Source organism: Bos taurus, chromosome 1 (genome assembly GCF_002263795.3).
Source record: "Bos taurus isolate L1 Dominette 01449 registration number 42190680 breed Hereford chromosome 1, ARS-UCD2.0, whole genome shotgun sequence".
Classification (NCBI taxonomy): Eukaryota; Metazoa; Chordata; class Mammalia; order Artiodactyla; family Bovidae; genus Bos; species Bos taurus.
In genome coordinates, this window is record NC_037328.1 from 139,871,892 (window position 1) to 139,892,059 (window position 20,168).

General features: G+C 44.6%; 1 protein-coding gene across 4 annotated transcripts in view; it reads left to right on the top strand.

Moving 5' to 3' along the window:
- Nucleotides 1–10,299, top strand: part of IGSF5 (immunoglobulin superfamily member 5) — a 54,796-nt gene extending 44,497 nt beyond the window's left edge. For 2 of the 4 annotated variants that reach the window (NM_001206778.1, NM_001206779.1), the window contains 1 exon segment: nt 7,371–9,544. In NM_001206778.1, coding sequence (NP_001193707.1) covers nt 7,371–7,466 — 96 coding nt within the window. In that variant the 3' untranslated portion in view covers nt 7,467–9,544. 4 annotated transcript variants of the gene reach the window in all.
- The last annotated feature ends 9,869 nt before the right edge of the window (nt 10,300–20,168 follow it).

The following is a 20,168-nucleotide window of genomic DNA, read 5'->3' on the forward strand; positions in this document are numbered from 1 at the left end:
AGTCACAGGACTCAGGTCTGGGATGGAGGATGGGGCAGCGGGGAGGAGATACAGAAGTGGGTCATGTCCCATATCCCTGATATAAATGAAGAGAAAGGGGGACTATGGGTGTGCTTGTATACAGGAGGATGGCATTCAGAGCTCTGAGGGGACACTCAGTTCAAAGCGTTGTTTTGAAAATATACAGGGAGACATTTCATTTAGTATGTTTTCCAATTTCTCCATCTCTTCCTTTTTTTTTTTTTTTGATGTTCTTTCTCAAGCACAGTAGAAAAGCTTTTTCGTACATATATAAATAGTATGTATAATATATATCTTAGAAAACTTATGAATTTTTGCCTAACTAAAAAATTTATGACATTTTGACTTCACTTATTTGACTTAGTATGAATGAAATGCTAGATTCCAATAAAAAAAAATAGATGCACAACAAGCAACAAAGATTTACTGTATAGCACAGGGAACCATAGTCAATATCTTATAATAACCTGCAATGGAAAATAATCTGAAAAATAATATGTGTATATGTATAATTGAATCACCTTACTGTGCACCTGAAACATTGTAAGTTAATGGTACTGCGATGAAAAATACATATGATGAAAAAAATATACAGGGAGAGAAATTTAGGATGTTTCTTCTTCTTAAACGTGTAACCAGTTAGATAATCTATTGGTGGAAAAAGAACAGTGGCCATCGAGGTGCTGGGCCCTGGGGGCTGGTAACACACCCCCACGCTTCTTGAAGTGTTTGTAAGGTTTCTAGGCAAGCAGGGCACCTCAGCCAGAGGACCAGGTTTCTTAAGGATCAAAAAGGATGCAAGGAAGATGAACTATTTTTGCCTGAGCTAGAAACTGACAAAGCGTTTTTAAATAGCTGGATTTTTCTAAGCGGGGGAACTTAGGACAAACACATTTCTGAAAAGGTCCATCTTTGATCCTTAGGCAAAAGGTGCCTTGCAGGTGTGGGTCCAGGCACTGTGTCCTCATTGCCCATTTGGGAAACCTGGACGTGAGGTGTACCATGGATTATGCTTCCTGTGAGGCCCTTAAAGGAGGGAAGAATTGTGTTAGTTGCTCAGTCGTGTCAGACTCTTTGCGACCCCATGGACTGTAGCCCATTAGGCTCCTCTGTCCATGGAAGTTTCCAGGCAATAATATTGGGGTGGTAGCTATTCCCTTCTCCAGGGGAACTCCCTGACCCAGGGATCAAACTCTGGTCTCCTGCTTTGCAGGTAATTCTTTACAACTGGGCCACCACAGAAGCCCTAAAGGAGGGAGGGAACAGACAAATATCATATGATATCGCAACTATATGGAATCTACAAAGTGATACAAATCAACTTATTTACAAAACAGACTTGCAGACATAGAAAATGAAATTATGGTTACTAAAGGGGAAAGTGAGAGGAGGGATAAATTAGGAGTTTGGGATTAACAGATACACATCACTCTATATAGATAACCAACAAGGACCTACTGTAGAACACAGGGAACTATATTCAATATTTTGTAATAACCTATGAGGGTAAGATAATCTATAAAAAGAATCTGAAAAAGTATATGTACAGGTGAATCACTTTGCTGGACACCTGAAACGAGCATGACACTCTTGTACTCCAACTTAATCAAAAGAGGAGGAGGGCGGGAAGAAGAGGGTCCATAGAGGAAAGGCCTGGGCCTTCAGTAGTTCCCTCCCATGTCCTGGTTCCAAAGAGGACACAGTCCTGCATGTGGTCATCTGGGCCCTGGAGACCCACCAGGTGGTCAAGCCACAGCTTGTAGGAGCAGGTCCAGGCCACCCTTAGCGAGAGGTTCCTTTAGAACTTGCCACAGCCAGGCCTGCAGCTGGTCTGTGTGGCCACGTCGCCCACTCTGCTGGGGGTGGGGACCCTCCTCAGAACTTCTTAGGCCACAGAGCAAGGACAGTACACTGGGATTTCTTTCCTTGTAACTTTTCTCCCTGTGCAGTGACCCCTGCTCCCTGGAGGGCCCAGGACAGGCAGCTGAGAGTCAGAGCCCCGTCCCTTGTCCTTCTGTCCTGCCCTCCTCTCCCTGGGCCTCCCTGTGAGTCAGTTTGTTCACTCTGCTGTCTGTGCTTCTGTCGGGGGGTCGCCACCCACCCCAGGGGCCCAGAGTAAGTGACCAGTGAGATTCCTGCCCAAGAGCTGGCTGGTTAGACTTCAGGGTGGTTGACTATGGATGACACAATTGTAAGGAAAATCTGAGCTAGGCTCAGGTCCTGAGCAGCCTGTGAGTTAAACGGAGAGATCTCAGGTTGTGAGTCAGCCTGTAGCAAAAGTGTGGCCCGGGCTCCTCACCACAGAGCTGGTTGGGTCAGATGCCTGTCCCATGGATTGAGATAGGCTGTGTATGTGAGAGCAGCTGAGGCTCCTGCCCTGGGTCAGCGGGTCTCAGAGCAGGGCCATCTTGCCTTTGACTAGACCAGCATCTCATGAGTCTACCTGTGTGTGTTCTCCCCACTCCGCCTTCTCATCTCAGCTGATGTCTTACTTACCCTCCACATCTTCAGGAGGTCTTAGGTAGTGGGAGGCCGTGGACTCCGTGCAGTCTGGCATGGCATTCTGGATTGCTCATTAAACACTAATTCCCTCTACTGGAGAACACCCAGCATTACGCTGTCGCGAGTAAAGTGACACCAGGAGCCTGAGTGCTTATAGACTGCTCACCACAATACAATCAGGACAAAAATACTATTTGACCGGAGTAGATGAGTATGCAATGTTTTGTTTCGGGTCCTTGAAGACAGGTGCATGATTCCAGGTCAAATGGTCATCTTGCTCCTTTGTAATTTCGGTCCCTCAGGGCTTCCTCAAGACTGTCTTGTTCAAATGATCCAGGGAAGGGGGAGCCTGAAGGGCCCTGGGTGCAGTGCATAGGAGAGTCATCGGTGTGGCCTTTGGGGTACCCAGGTTCCTGGTCCCCCCCCATCGTGGATCTCCTGGCTCAGTCCAGTTGGTGGTGGGGCAGCCTGGGCATCTCTGCATTTTAGAGCCAGTGGAGGGGTTTCTGACACGTGGCTGGATTGAAGGGGTTATTGCCTAAGATGGAAATGACCTTGTAGGTGGGGAGAGTGGGATGTTGCCAAAGATTGACTTGGTTACTTTGTCATTTCACCCTGGGCAATACTTATGATATGCTCAGAGTCCCAAGACATTCATGTTAACCGAACTGGGCTGGGATTTACTGGGCCGCTCTCCAGGACCGATGCTGCCTGCACACCGTGCGATTCCCAGGTGGCTCAGCGGTAAAGAATCTGCCTGCTAGTGCAGGAGATGCAGGTTCCATCCCTGGATCAGGAAGATCCCCTAGAGAAGGAAATGGCAACCCACTCCAGTATTCTTGCCTCGGAGAATCCCATGGACAGAGGAGCCTGGCAGGCTACAGTTCATGGGGTTGCAAAAGAGCTGACATGACTGAGCGACTAAAGAGGCAGCAGCACTCTTGCTGGCATCATGTGGACCCCGCTACAAGGAGAGGAGGCCCTGGGGTCTGAGACCACACCTGCTCAGATTGAGCACAGGCGCCGAGGAGCAGGCTGTTTGGGGAGTTAGTCTCACCCTCCCTTCAGTCCCACCCAGAGTTCTACCATCTGTATCTCTATCCCCAGGCTGCTGAGAGCATCCACATGCTGTGTCCTCATCGTGCATCACCAGGCGTGAATTTAATTACACCTTACGCTCAGCAATTACTGAACAGGAGCCTGGCTCCTTAATACTTTGTGTGTGTGTGTGTGTTAGTCACTCAGTCATGTCCAACTCTTTGCGACCCCATGAACTAATCTCAGGTTCCTCTGTCCATGGAATTCTCCAGGCAAGAGTACTGGAGTAGGTCATCATTTCCTTCTCCATGGGGTCTTCCCAAACCAGGGATTGAACCCGGGTCTCCCACACTGCAGGCAGATTCTTTACTGTCTGAGCCACCAGGGAAACCCTCTTCATACTGTGAGTGGGTGAGTGACAGTCGCTCAGTCATGTCCCACTCTTTGCGACCCCATGGACTGTAGCCTGCCAGGCTCCTTTGTCCAGGAAGGGGTAAAACCCTATCTGCCGTGGCACCAGCCCCCGTAACTCTCGCTCCTTCGACACCCTCCCTGTTAAGGTCCAGAACACCGGAGGCCCGCACTGCCATGGGAAGGTCGCCATAGTTGTCGTGGGGAAGCCCTTTTTTCAGATCCCCAGGTGCCTCCAATTCTTTCAGTGGTGACGGTCCTTGAGGACTTCAGAAGCAGGGAGGGCTCAGCTCTGGGGCAGTGTCACTGGGGACAGGCCGTGGGCTGGAGGTTGCCTCCACATAAGGCCAGCCACTGTGCTCTGGAGCTACCAGAGGCCATGGCTGATGTAGGTCAGGTCCACTGGGAGTCGAAGGCTTTTAAATCAAGGGAAGTGGCCCCCTGTGGCCTCCTGGAGCACCTCCCATGCTCATCCCCACCTCTCAGCCCACTGCCCTGCCGGGTCCCCCCAAACTTGGAACTCTTTACCAGGGTCTGAGAGAGAGAGTCCTTATTACTGCCACAACTGGAAGAAGTGGGGAGTGCTTCTCCCGTATTCTGGGTCCCGAGGAATGCTCGCTGAGTGTGGAGATGAAGCCGGCACCTAGAAACACGTTAGTCTGGGTACCAGTGGACCGAGCAGTGGTCCTCAGGACAGAGACGCACTTCAGGGGCTTGTTAAAATGCTCCCTCCTGAGTCTCTTCCAGACTTTCTGGGCCAGAATCTCTGGGAGATATGGCTGAAGAATGGACACTTTTACTGCGCTCCTGGGCAATCTGCTTTGAGGAAAATTCATTTGTGGCTCAGCGTGAAAACCTAACAGACATGCATTGCATTGTTCCTAAGGGGACATCATCCCCGAGTTTGGGAGACTCACTTACATCTGTGCGTTCAAAATGACCCGTGTTCACGACCCCACTGCAGGGAGCTTGCGGCAGAGCACAGAGGATTCAAGATGCTTGTTGGGGGCTGTGAGGGGGGTCACATGGAAGTGGCCTGACATTGACGTACTCCATAACCATGAGGCATCGTAGTTGGGGAACACTTTTTAAATCTCCCATGTTTTATGTGGGTCCGAAGGCACAACGCTTTCAATATGAATGAATAAAAGAGGATTTTAGGCTGTAGAAATCCCAGATCATGCACTGAATTTTAGGAAGACTCAGAAGGTAAAAACGAGACTGATTTTCAAAATTTGCATTAATCAAAACATGACACTTTTCTTTCTGATTATTTCTATTCTGGTTGAATCTCCAGTTAAGACATATAACACTGATGTTCTTTTCCAGACAAGAATTTCTGTTGGTGAGGTACAGTTAATGTAGGTGTCACTGTCCATTAATTCATTAGCACAAAACTGATAAAGTCAGAAATTTCTTTCTGAAAATTGCAGTCAATGAGAAAGGAAAGCTTCTTTTATTTTGATACAAAACCATGGGGTTTGCAAATATTTCGCATCATGATGAATATTTAAAACAAACAATCCTCCTTTTCCTCTCCTTGACTCACTGGCAGTCCATTTTTTTCTGGTTATTTCAGGCAATTCTGTCTTTCCTTCCAAGTCTGTTAGTTTTGGGGGATGAGCTTATGAATAATTTGAAACCTGGGTTATGTCTTCCCCGATTATCTCTCCTGTGCTGAGACCAACAGAAATAAACTCTTGATAAATTTAGAAAACAACATTGGTTGGTGCAACCATGTCATGGGGAAAAGACAAACAACAGCAAAACCCCAGGCATCATCACAACAGAAGCACCATCCTTGTGGCACGATGCAGCCCCCGTCAGCCACAAGGTTCTCCTTGTGTGACCGGGAATCAATGAATTAAGACCGGGAGTCAGAGTGGTGCCATCCCCAAGACTCGCTGCAGTTCCATTGTGACCTTAATTATTCATGGTGGCCAGTTACATTATTTAAGATGTTAAATGCAGCTCCAGGGCCCTGCAGTCTGAGCCAATATCTTCAGGATGGGCAGGAAAATACACTGCATGTAATTTATTTTTTATTTTTTTAAACCTTTTTATTTTGCATTGGTGTATGCATGTGTGCTAAGTCACTTCAGTCGTATCCGACTCTTTGCAACCCTATGGACTGTAGCCTCCTAGGCTCCTCTGTTCATGGGATTCTCCAGGCAAGAATACTGGAGTGGGTGACCATGCCCTTCCTTCTCCATGGGATCCTCTGGGTCCAGGGATTGAACCTGCATTTCTTAGGTCTCCTGCATGGGCAAGTGGGTTCTTTACCACTAGCACCACCTGCGTAGACAATTAACAATGTAGTGATAGTTTCAGGCGAACAGAGAAGGGACTCAGCCATACATATACATGTATCCATTCTCCCCCAACCCATCCTCCCATCCAGGCTGCCACATAACACTGAGCAGAGTTCCCTGTGCTATACAGTAGGTCCTTTTTGGTTATCCATTTTAAACATAGCAGTGTGTACATGCCCATCCCAGACGCCCTAGCTATCCCTTCCCCCTATCTTTTCCTCTGCAACCATAAGTTTGTTCTCTAAGTCTGTGAGTCTGCTTCTGTTTTGTAAGTTCATTTGTATCATTTCTTTTAGATTCCACATATAAGGGATGTCATATGATATTTCTCCTTCTCTGTCTGACTTATTTCACTCAGTATGACAATCTCTAGGTCCATCCATGGTTCTGCAAATGGCATTATTTCATTCTTTTTAATGGCTGAGTAATATTCCATTGTATTATGTACCTTCTTCTTTATCCATTCTTCTGTTGATGGACATTTAGTTTGCTTCCATATCCTGACTATTGTAAACAGTGCTGCAGTAAACACTGGGATGCATGTATCCTTTCAGATCATGTTCTTCTACAGATATACTGCATGTATTCTAACAGGGAATTACTCTTCCACAGGCATTGGCCCCTTGGAGGAGTGAGTGATCTGCTTGGGAGTGCATTTCAGAAGGGGAATGTAAGAGCCAGGAAAACTGTCTGAGGAGATAGATGGGTGATCTACATGGAGTCAGTTCATCAATTTTGCTCCTTTCCTGTAGGAAGGAGAGTGTTATTTAAAGAAGGTTGAAAATATTCTATATTTTCACATAATGGTGAGATTTAGGAATATTAAAAAACAAAATTGTGAATTTTTGCTGTAATTTGCCTTCATACACATTCTAGATTCTTTGAATTGGATCTCTCTTTAGGCCCTGAATTTGGGAAATGTCTAGAGTGTTGTACTGAAAATCATAAAGGAAGGACACATGCTAACATTGGTATTTCTTTCTGCATCCTCATTTTACCTTCGCTGATGAGTAGAGCTTTCTTCTCGAATGTGCCTTTTATGGTGATCTCAAGCAACTCAATGCATCTTTTTTTCTTTGTCTTCAGGAGTCTGATCACCGCCAGCTGGGCCCAGCAAATCACCCACAGGTTTCCTTTTATGTGGCCAGTCCTAAGAAGGTCAGGAATGTGACTTTGGTATAGTACAGACATCCCTTTGGCTTCACATGGCTCTGACTGAGGACCTACATCTCATTGCTCATGACGTCATCATTGCTTACTGTGATGTCATCACTGCTGTCATTCTAATGCTGGGCTCCCACTTTGCAGCATGACCTGGAAGAAGCAATGTTGTCATCATCAGAATGGATATTTTATTTTGAGAGAAGGAATCCATTTTCCCAGCTTCTAAAGTGGAATTTGGCTTTTAAAATATTTCAAGATTTCAGCAAATTCCATAGTTACTCAGTAAAAGTTGCACATTCATTATGATAATGCTTCTCATCACTCAACACTCCTGCTTGCTAACCCAGCATATGGCAGATATGTCTACATCCCATTGTGACGTTGAAGACATCTTTATTATCTACAGTCTCTTGAAGATAATATTTATGTATGTTTACTATATGGTTATTATTGCATATTATCTGTGGAAAAAAAGAGGATTAAACATTAGGATCCATTAGATGAGTGAAATTGCCCAGAAAAATCCTAAGTTGTAGGTTATAAATAATATTACATTCTAAAGCAGAAGTGCACCTTGAGAAATATCTTATTATTGGATATTGACATGAAGACATTCATTTTTATCTGCTCCCTTATCAATCTTTTTCTCACGTCCTCAGATGAGTTAGATGTGGATTTTGCTGTTTGGGGGATGTATCTCCAGCTATGAAAAAACTGGATATGGGCAATACATTCTTTCATAAATAAAAGGGAAGACACCAAAAAACCTTTTATTGTTCTTCTTAACTCTTTACTGTTTAAATGGTTTAAATAATCATAGAGTTTAAGAATCAAGCATTTTCCAAGAAACAAAACAGGAGACCTCTATTAAAAATTCTTTTTTCATTTTTCATGTAGAGATTCTCATTGTATTTTGCTGACAACCCCATCTCTTCATATTTAACGTAGAGGTTGGACTATGATTTGACTGAGCTCTTCGCTGGTTGATGCAGATTACTATGATGGCTAGCAATTAGTAACTGCCCTGCGCCCCCCAGACCGAACCATGCTATTGTCAAGATAGAATTTGACTTTTCAGAAGTGTTAGGATTTTAGTAAATTCCTTAGAGTTACCTGGTAAAAGACACAAATACATTGTGATGATGATGTTTTTTATCATACACTCCTGTGTGCTAATCCATTCACAAAGAAGTCTGTACAGGCAGACCTCAGAAATGTTGTAGGTTTGGTTCCAGACCACAGCAGTAGAGCAAGTCACACAATTTTTTTTTTTTTTGATTCCCAGAGCATGTGAAAGTTATATTTACATATACTGTAGTCTATTAAATGTGCCTTTGTGTTATGTCTAAAAGAACAATGCACACATCTTAATTAAAAAAATATTTTCTTGCTAAAAAATGCTTGCCACCATCTGAGTGGTCAGTGAGTTGCAAACTTTCTGTAAGAGTCACATCAGAAATCACTGATCACAGGTTATCGATTGAAAAAAACTGCCCAACCTAAAAACTGAGAATTTTTTTATTTGGAAAATTTTCTAAAGACATCAAGCCTGGAAGGCAGACTCCTAGTGAGCTCCGAGGGATTACTCCCAAGAAGTAAGGGAGGAGACAGGATATGTAAGAGTTTTTGCAACAATGACCAGATAGTCATCAAAAGATGACTGTTAATTAAAGAAAACCAGACATCTCAAGTTAAGCAATTCAGTGTTTTTCTATATATGGGGAGATACAAGAGCCTGTGCTTGCTGAAATCATTCCTATTCTGTGCATCTCAGCTGTCTGGAGCCAGGATCTTGTTCTTTCCTATCCTGAGTCCCCTCAGGGCTCACCTTCGGGGCCGACTGCAGTGGCTGTTGGCTTGATGGCCACAGCATCCTTTGTTTGCTGATACGGCAGGCAACGTTTTGCATCCACAACCGCAGCAAGTATAATGAAAGTTTGAAATACTGTGAGAATTTCCAGACTGTGACACAGAGACAGGAAGTGAGCAAAGGCTGCTGGAAAAATGGCACTGATAGACTTCTGCTGGGTGTCACAAACCTTCAGTTTGTAAATGCAATATCTATGAAGCACAATAAAGCAAAGCATAATAAAATGATGTGTATCTGTATATTATCATGATATAAAATACTTTTTAAAATCTTAAATTACATTCAGCCCCTACCCTAGACCCTCTTCTATGAATTGATGACTAACTCAAGGGAGATTTGCTGGCACAACATGGGACTGTGTTCTGCTCTGTACCTGTTCTGATTGGCTGGTTCCCATATATTATCCATTCTGATTGGTTGATGTACATACAATACCTTTCTGATTGGGTGGTTCCCATGCACTATGCATTCTGATTTGTTGGTGTACCTAGACTAACCATTCTGATTGGTTGGCTCATCTACCCTGTCCATTCTGATTGGGTGGCTTTCCTGCTTTCAGTTCAGTTCGGTTGCTCAGTCATGTCTGACTGTTTGCAACCCCAAGGGCTGCAGCATGGCCATGCTTCCCTGTCCATCACGAACTCCTGGAACTTGCTCAAACTCATGTCCATTGAGTCGGTGATGCCATCCAACCATCTCATCTTGTCATCCCCTTCTCATCCTGCCTTCAATCTTTCAGGTTGTCAAATACTTTGAATATCACCACTACTTAGAGGATCCTGAAAAAAATACCTCTTATAAGACTGTGTCCATAATGTGAGGGAATTGGTCACCTATGTTCTTGAAGGGTGAAACTGAAAGTGCAAAATTTCGGAAAGCCATGAATATTGCTATCACTTTCCTGAGAGAACTTTTAATGAGAAACATTAAATGTTTTTAATGAGAAACATTAATTGCCAATACAACTGCTTAAAAATGAGACTCTTTGTTTGTTATCAAGACTTCTTTACTTCCTGTAAACATGATTCTGTCTCCCGCCACCATCCCTGAATGAGAAAGAAGAAAGACCAGAGTTTTCATGAGACCCTTTAAGCAGAGGTGTTTGATGAGTGAATTCTGTATTTTTCACTTCATGGTTTGCTTTCCTTAAATTGCCACAGAATTTGGATCCTGGGACAAAGCAAATATTATGTCCTTTATGCCTTTTGTAACATTTACAGAATCTAGCATTCTGTAGGCATTAAGTGAATACTGACATCAAATAGTTCAATATTGAGAAAGATAGTATATTGAGGTATAATGAATATTTGCCATCTGCCTGCTATAAGAATCATATTCTTGTGGTTATTTTAGGAGTTGGGGGGGGTTGCATGTAGAATACAATTGAACTTTAAGTTTTAAACTCTGGAGAATGATGCCAAATGATTTCCATAGAAATATCTCCAACTTGCTACATGCTTGGTAAATCAGTCTATAATATTTTTTCATTCATTGGATTCTGGGAAGTTTTCCTATATTATGAGTAAACAGGTTCTAACAGTAGCTTATTCCATGAGTAAGTTTTCTCAAAGGGATCCTTGGCTAGTTTATTTTTTTAAAAATTTATTTATTTATTTGGCTGTGTTCAGTCTTAATTGCAGCATGGAGGATCTAGTTCCCTGACTGGGAAGGAAACCCAGGTACCCCTGCATTGGGAATATGGAGTCTCAGCCACTGGACTACCAGGGAAGGCCCCTGACTAGTTTTTATTTTACAAGAGGTATAAACATTTTATAAACAGAACTATCTAGAGTTGACCTATGCAATACCATAGGCACATGTGGCTATTTGCATTTAAATTATTTGAAATGAAATATGATTGATTTCCTCAATCCCAGTGGCCACATGTCAAGTGCTCAATACCATGTGTGGCTAGTGGCTGCTGTGTCGGACGTGTAGATTACAGATTTCATTGCTGCATAAAACTTTTTGGGTAGTGCTGACCTAGAGCTTTCTACTTGGAAATGACCTTGGTGTGTCAAGGATGAGCTGTTTTACACAAACATGCAATCTGTGTTTGCTCTCAGTGCTATGTCTGTGTACTTGCCAGTTTCTATTTAGGAATCCTGCAAACCCCAGGGCAGCTCTCAACTGATAATGGGATTGTGCTGATGTGATAAATCTCTCTCTCACTCTTGCAATGCACAGAGCTGAAGCAGGCTCAGGGGAAGGGGTGAGAGAAGTTAAAGCATCGTGTCCAAGGATGTTTCTCTGAAAGATACATATGCCTCTCTGCCAGTGAAAGACCAATGAAGCTACAGATGCATTTAAAGAAGTGTCCCTCAGAGCCTTGAGTCATAAAATGATACCCAGGGAGACCACACCTGCCCATCCTTCCAGGGTTCTTTGATGTTGGTTACACTGTCAGATTCCAAGCCTGCCCCAGGGAGTTAAGGATCTTCCTTTGTTTACTTAGGGCTTCCCTGGTGGCTCAGCTGGTAAAGTAGGACTCAACTCATTCAGGAAATCAGCCCTGAATATTCATTGGAAGGACTGTTGCTGAAGTTGAAGCTCCAATATTTTGGTCAGCTGATGTGAAGAGTGGACTTATCAGAAAAGACTCTGATGCTGGGAAAGATTGGGGGCAGGAGGAGAAGGGGATGACAGAGGATGAGATGGTTGGATGGCATCACTGATTCAATGGACATGAGTTTTGAGCAAACTCAAGAAGAGAGTGAAGGACAGGGAAGCCTGGTGTGCTGCAATCCATTGGGTTGCAAAGAGCCAGACAGGACTTAGTGACTGAAAAACAACAACAACGACTCAAGTCATAATGTCAATACATCGAAGATAATTGAAGAGGTCCAACAGAAGCATCCTGTGCTCTGTGTGGCCCTGATCTGGGAACACCGTTAGGGCTCTTAGAGCTGGGATGCTGGGTTTTGGGTGGTGATGACCTGAAGGTGAATGGATGCTGTTGAGGATACAGGAGATGCTGCATCAGCATCTGAACCTACCATATAAGTGTGTATCATGCCCTTGGAGGGGCTTCCTTGGTGGCTCAGTCAGTGACGAACTCCCCTGCCAATACAGAAGACACAGCTTCAATGGATATAAGTTTGAGCAAATTCAGGGAGACAGTGAAGGACAGGGAAGCCTGGCGTGCTGCAGTTCGTGGGGTCGCAAAGAATCGGATATGACTTCGTGACTAAACAACAGCAACAACAACATTCCCTTAGATAGAACATGTGTCCTATGCAAAGAGGTAGGACAGTCCTTTTTGTGGGTGGACTGACCCAGGTGAGACCCAGATGAGAATGTGGGTCTCAGACGGAGGAAGAGATGGGCTATTCCAGGTGAACGGGTTCAGGCAAGTAGAATGGGATAGATGGTGATCCAGCAGGCCTTTGTAGGACATATAGGTCAGAGGAGCTATCACCATCCACAGGACTGACGGGGCATGAGAGGTGGCCAGGCCTGCACAGAGAAGACCCCTGACAGTTGCCGGGGCACAGGTAGGGGGACACAGCCAAGCTATGGACAATTGACCAGGAGGGAGTCAGGTAACAAAGACACGGTCTCCTCACTCTGCTGCTCACCAAGCCTGACCAGAGCCAGGACTTCAGGGAGCTTGCTGCTGGCATCCACGTAGGATGGAGAAGGGTGAGTGTGGCTGATGGATGGGAGAGGCAGGGAGAATACACCTGTTAACATTTAGGAAACAGAAATTGAGGCATCGAGAATGTGCTTGTCATGTCACAGGGAAAGATGTTGTGCCTGGCAGGGTTCCACTTCTTCTTCTTGGGGTGAATCCATTTACCCCAAGAGGACACAGGTTGGAGGAAAGGAATTTGGCTGCATTGAACTTTAGTAGGTTTTATCTTTGGTGATGCATCAGTAGAACAAAGGGATTGAATGGTGAACTCCTGAAGTCCCTTCTGGAAATGCCCACCTCCCCACTCCCCTGACCTGTCCTCACCTGACATGGTCCACTTCTTAGGACTGAGGTCACCCTGCTCCAAGTGCGTGCAGACTTTCCTCATCCCTGCAGCATGTGGAAGGAATCTTGTTCCCCTGCAGTTGGTAAATATTTAATTCTCACCCTGCACAGCCTGTAAATCATGCCGCAGGCCGCAGCCTCGGGTGAGGCTCACGGTCTAACATTTATGAAGCAGGTGCCCTGGGTTCTCAACTTGGGAAAGGCAGAATTTGAGGCAGCAGCCTGGGTCCAGAGCTGAAACAACCCCACAATTGTCTTCTTTTGTTGAGTGAGACATGTTATTTCTAAGACCATAATGAGATTCTGACCCTGCAGGCTGGTGGGAAGATTTGTGAGAATCATCGCTCACCCTGTGGCTTCAGACGGAGAGGTTCGTGCCTGGCCTCACAATTGTACTGGGTTGACAAAACAGACAATTTATAAGATTCTAGTAACGTCTATGGGGGAAATGTAGCACAGACTGTATTGATTATATTTCTTTACAGAAACCTTAAGAATGTAGGATGTTTCACAGAGTAACTTAATTTAGCAACTCTTGGTAATGCTCCAATTTCATGGCTGATAAAGTCTAAGGTAGTTCAAAGAATAGCACATGATTGTCTAAATCAAAAACTAATTTAAAAAATTATAGTTGATATAGTATAGTTTGTTTCACTCAGAATGGACAAATTGGACTGGACTAAAAAGCGGTGCAGTCAGCCTGGAGGCTTAGAGCAGCCTGTTCACAGTTGTGTGTGTGTGCGTGCGTGTTCTGTGTTTGTGCATGTAACTGTATGACGTGTGTGTGTGTGTGTGCTGTGTGTGTGTATTTGTATGGTGTGTACGTGTGTGTGCTGTTTTTTGTATATGTGAATGTATCTGTTTGTGTTCTGTGTTTATGCATGTGAGCGTATGATGTGTGTGTGCTGTTTGTGTGTTTCTATGGTGTGTACGTATGTGTGCTGTTTTTGTTCACGTGCATGTTTACGTGTGTGTTCTGTGCTTGTGCACGTGAGAGAATGATGTGTGTGTTCTGTGTCTGTGGACCTGAGTGTTTGATGTGTCTGTGTGTGTGAGTGCTGTTTGTGCTGTTTTGACAGTGTGTGCCTGTGTGTACGTTTGTGTCTGTATGTGTGGGTGTATATGGTGTCTGTACATGTCTGTGTAAAGAGCAAGGTTAAGGGGAGAGACACTAGTGTTGTGTCCCCCATGGTGGCTAGTGAACTACAACTCCTGAGTCAAGTTCAGCTGCTACTTAGTTCTATATGGTCCACGAACTAAGGATGGTTTTTGCATTTTTAAATGGTTGAAAAAAATGGAAAGAAGAATAATGTTTTATGAGGTGAAAATTATGTGAAATTCAAGTGTCAGTGTCCACAAGCGAGGTTTTATCAGAAGCGAGTCAATGTGGACGTGTTTTCTGTGGCTACATTCAGGCCTGATGACAGAGCTGAAAAGAGCTGTGACCGAGCCCATTCGGCCCGCAAAGACCGACACAGTCCCTCTGTGGTCCTTTGAATCAGCAGTGTGCTGACCTGCCTCCGCACAAGGACACTTTCCTGGGTTATGTCAGTGAGTCCTCGCTTAGTCCAGTGTGGTCCCAATGAGCCAAGTGAAGTCACAAGATACAGTCCCAGAGAGACCCGTGTGCCTTCTGATCCCAGGCCTTTCAGACTCCAGGGTAGGTTCTCTGCCTGCTGTGTGTCCTGGGCGACTCTCCCCTGCCTCTCCACTGCTCTTAGGATGAAATCTCAAACCCTGCCATGGCCTCCGAGGCCCAGCTGGGTATTCCCCCAACCCTCCCTGGCCAGGCACCACTCTCCACACTCTGGTCACTGCACTGTGGAAAGTACCACAGGGATCTATGGGTCCACCCACCCCAGGGCCTTTGTACCTACTCGGATCATCCACTCCCCTCTTCCTTCACTTTATGCAACTCCAGCTGATCCTTCAGCTTCTCTTTGCTGAAGCCTGTGGAGGCTTCTGCACTGTTAGTTGGCTACTCTGGCTTCTGTGGTTCTGGATGGGAGCTGGCCGCACAGAAAGATGCCTGAAATTTGGGAGGCGGACATGAAGGCCCAGTGACGATGCACGAAGAAGGGTGGGGTGGGGCTCAGGTGCCCTTGGACTTCACCCCTGCCCAGGCTGGCCTGCTGCCTGACCTGCAGCTCATCTGGCTTGCCCATGACCTTTTTGCCTGCTTCTCTGGGTCCTGGCAGGTGTGTAAAGCTCTGCAGGGAAGGTTGCTGGCTTCTACAGGACACCTGTGTTGGGGTGTTAGAGCTGAGAGAAAGGCTGTGTTTCTTCCCAGGTTCTAGTCATGTGGCTGCTGACTATCGCTTCACATCTCACTCTTCTGCTGCGGTCTGACTGCAGGGGCTGTGCTCACCTGGGCTTCTCAGCTTCCCCTCACAAGTCCTGCCTAGGGCCTCTTTTCTGACCCTCCAACCTCTCCTCTTCTGGGCCTTTCCTTCCCCAACATATTCTGTGATGTGGGAGGTGGAATTCCGATGATTAAGCCCTTATTCTGACTTTTGGGAATCTCTTGGACTTCAAGATCAAACCAGTCCATCCTAAAGGAAATAAACCCTGAATATTCACTGGAAGGACTGATGCTGAAGCTGAAGCTCCAATCCTGGCCACCTGATGCGAACAGCCGACTCATTGGAAAAGACCCCGATGCTGGGAAAGATTGAGGGCAGGAGGAGAAGGGGTGACAGGATGAGATAGCTAGCATCACTGACTAAAGGGACATGAATCTGAGCAAACTCCAAAAGATAGTGAAGGACAGGGAAGCCTGGCATGCTGCAGTCCAAGGGGTCGCAGAGTTGGACCCAGTCGAGCGACTGAACAACAACATTCTGTATCGGAGCTTCCTGCTTCCTTGATGGAACTTCCTTGATGACTCCTTCCCTGCTGCGTTAATGCCTCGACACAATTAATATGTCACCTTCGCTGTCTCCTTCATTGAACTAATGACGTAATTGTGTAATTAATTACGGACTGGCTTCTTCCCCATTAAATTTCGAGAAGGTGGGCTGGCTCCTTACCCACCAGCTCCCTGTGGCCCTGGTGTCTTTCCTATCAGGGCAGGCGTGTTCCACATGGTGGATACACCCCTGCAAAATGAATGATTCATTTCAGAAGCAGCCTGGGCACATGGAAATTGGTTTTGCTCTTCTGCTGTGGCTTACCTTGTTTTCAGAAACCTCCAGGCCTTCAAGGCCCATGTTAGTGGCCACTCTCCCTTCCTTGGCTCAGCTGGTCCCACAGTATCTCCAGTCAAGGGGACACAGGCACCAAACTGTGGCTCAAAGATGCACAGTTAAGGTAATTGCTGTGATTTTTTTTTTTGCGGGGGGGGAGTCATTACTGAGTTAAATTTTCCTTTTTTTTGGAGACTGCTGCTGCTGCTGCTAAGTTGCTTCAGTCGTGTCCGAGAGACCTCCAAAAGCCTGGTGCAGGGGAAACAGCCTGCAAAGAAGCAACTGGGCTTGCAGCCAGCTTGCCCTGTGACCCTGGGCACATTGCCTGGCTCTTTTCAGTTTTGTGGCCTCTTTGGTCAAAGGTGTGGCCCTTCTTCTTGTGTAGGTACAATGCTTGAACTTCTTAGTGATTGACATTCCTGGAGACTTTCAGTTGAAGGCGGGTTTCTAGATTTCTACAACACTAGGGAAAAGTCTGCAAAATGTTCAAATGTCCCATCAGACATTCTACATAAGTGATAAATCTGTATCATCAAAAATCCACAAACAATAAATACTGCAGAAGGTATGGAGAGAAGAGAACCTTCCTACACTGTTGGTGGGAATGTAAATTGGTGCATCCACTATGGAGAACAGTATGGAGGTTCCTTAAAAACTAAAATTAGAGGTTCCTTAAAAAACTAAAAATAAAGTTGCCATATGATACAGCATTCCTGCTCCTGGGCATATATCCAGTGATTAATTTAACCTGAGCCTGTTTTTCATTATAAATATCTCACAATAAATACAATCATAAAGTATATTTATCATGCATGTAGGGTACATTGACTTCTCTATAAACACAGTTACCTTGACAATCAACAGAAGATTAAAGTTGGTTTAGGGAGGAGCTTCCTCAAGACTTGTTCGCCATTTTGGAAAAGTTTATCCCCAATAGCACAGCTATTCTGAGTATTTGAGTTGCTCATACAATGCCCAGGGGTCCGTCTGGATTTATAGCTGCTGCATCCCAGTAATTCTCAGCGTGGACTCAGGGACCTGATGACTTCAGATGTCTTCTGGTATAATTCTGTGCTTGTGTGCTCAGTCGTGTCCAATTTTTTGCGATTCTTTGGACTGTAGTCCACCAGGCTCCTCTGTCCATGGGGATTCTTCAGGCAAGAATCCTGGAGTGGGTTGCCATTTCCTCCTCCAAGAGATCTTCCCAACTCAGGGATTGAATCCATGTCTCCTGCACTGCAGGCAGATTCTTTACCTGCTGAGCCATTAGGGGTCCTACCAGGCCTTATTTTTGTAGTCTTATAAATGACTCCCCTTTCATATCACCTTAATTAGTTAAAAATTTATCTGATTAAAGTATAGGTGATTTACAATGTGGTGTTAATCTCTGTGATACAGCAGAGTCATTCAGTTATACACGTACATACGTTCTTTCCCATTATGGCTTATCATTGGATATTGAATATAGTTCCCTGTGTTATGTAGTAGGGCCTCATTGTTTATCCATTCTATATATAACAATTTGCATCCGCTAATCCCAAACGCCCCGTCCATCCCTCTCTGCTCCTTAGTAAGCACAAGTCTGTCCTCTACATCTGTGAGTCTGCTTCTGTTTCATAGATAAGTTCATGTGTGTCATATTCTAGACTCCACATGTAATATCATTTGATATTTGTCTCTGACTTACTTCACTTAGTATGATCATTTCTAGGTCCATCCATGTGGCTGCAAATGGCATTACTTCATTCTTTTTTATGACTGAGTAGTAGTCCATTGTATTTACATACCACACCTTTATCCATTCGTCTGTCGATGGACATTTAGATTGTTATCATGTCTTGGTTATTGTGAATAGTGCTGCTATGAACATAAAAGTGTGTGTATCTTTTTGTTTTTTTCTTTTAAATTTATTTTTAATTGAAGGATAATTGCTTCACAGAATTTTGTTGTTTTCTGTCAAACCTCAACATGAATTAGCCATAGGTATACATATATCCCCTCCCTTTTGAACCCCCCTCCAATCTCCCACCCCTCTAGGTTGATACAGAGCCCCTGTTTGAGTTTCCTGAGCCATACAGCAAATTCCCATTGGCTATCTATTTTACACATGGTAATGTAAGTTTCCATGTTACTCTCTCCATACATCTCACCCTCTCCTTCCCTCTCCCCATGTCCATAAGTCTATTCTCTATGTTTCTCAATTAATGCCCTGTAAATAAATTCTTCAGTACCGTTTTCTAAATTCTGTATGTGTGCATTAGAATATGATATTTATCCTTCTCTTTCTGACTTACTTCACTCTGTATAATAGGTTCTAGGTTCATCCACCTTATCAGAACTGACTCAAAGGTGTTCCATTTTATGGCTGAGTAATATTCCATTGTGTATATGTACCACAACTGCTTTATCCATTCATCTATCTAAGTTATTTCCATATTCTAGCTATTGTAAATAGTGCTGCAGTGAACAATGGGATACATGTGTCTTATTCAATTTTGGTTTCCTTTTCCATAATTTTTCAATTATGCCTAGGAGTGGGATTGCTGGGTCATGTGTTGGTTTCATTTCTAGTTTTTTAAGGAATCTCCATACAGTCTTCCATAGTGGCTGTATGCATTTCAGCTCTTCCCATCTGTTGTTTTTCTTAAGTGTTTACATTCTCCTTGGAATAATTTTGAGTATTGGAGAATTATCAATGATCTAAGATCCTCGTGGTAATTATAGTTCTGGACTTGATGTTGTCTTGTTTGCAAAGCTTATTTCTTCTGGTGCTGAATTCAGTATTTACATGCAGCAAACACATCACTTAAAATTGGATGTGGGTCCCCCTTCTGCCTAGGATGGAGAAAGCTGGAAAGAACAAAACTCAGACTTTCAGGAGAAGAAGCCAGATAAACCACAAAGTTGTAGTTTTTCCTGAACTCATCATAGGGGCAATCGAGTAGCCTGAATTTCAAGGGGCAAAGTTCTTCCCTCCAGTCACAAGTACTGCCTCAGAACAGAGATGAAGTCACTCCTATCATCAGAGTGTTCCAAAGAAGTCAGCAAAATTTTTAATTAATTGCTACAAACCTAGTGTGGACTAACATGGCAGCAAAGAGACCCCTAGACTTAATGGGACTTGGACCCACCCCCAGACTCTCTCCTATGGAACTCCATCAGAGACTCTCCAGGCAGATTGGGTGTAGGCTGGAGAAAGCCCAACTGGTGATGCAGGCCTGCAGACTATGTTAGATACCAATGCAGGGGCAGAGTGAGGGGAGGGGAACAGTAAACCCCACCTTAATGCCTGATCCATCATTTGAAGCCTTAAATCGATGTGTTCAGTTGCTCAGTCATGCCCAACTCTTTGTGACCCCATACCATAGCATGCCAGGCTCCTCTGTCCGTAGGATTTTCCAGGCAAGAATGCTGGAGTAGTTTGCCATTCCCTTCTCCAGATAAGAAAGGAGGCGGTGGGGTTTGTAGCCTCCAAGATGTAGGTACACACCAGTTGATGCTGAAGGAAAGAAAGAAGACAGACCCACTACCTGGAGAGACAACTCCTCTACCTGGGAGTTATTGTTGTTCAGTCACTAAGATGTGTCTGACCCTTTGTGGCTCCATGGACTGCAGTATGCCAGACTTCCCTGTCCTCCACTATCTCCAGGAGTTTGCTCAAGCTCATGTCCATTGAGACAGGTGGA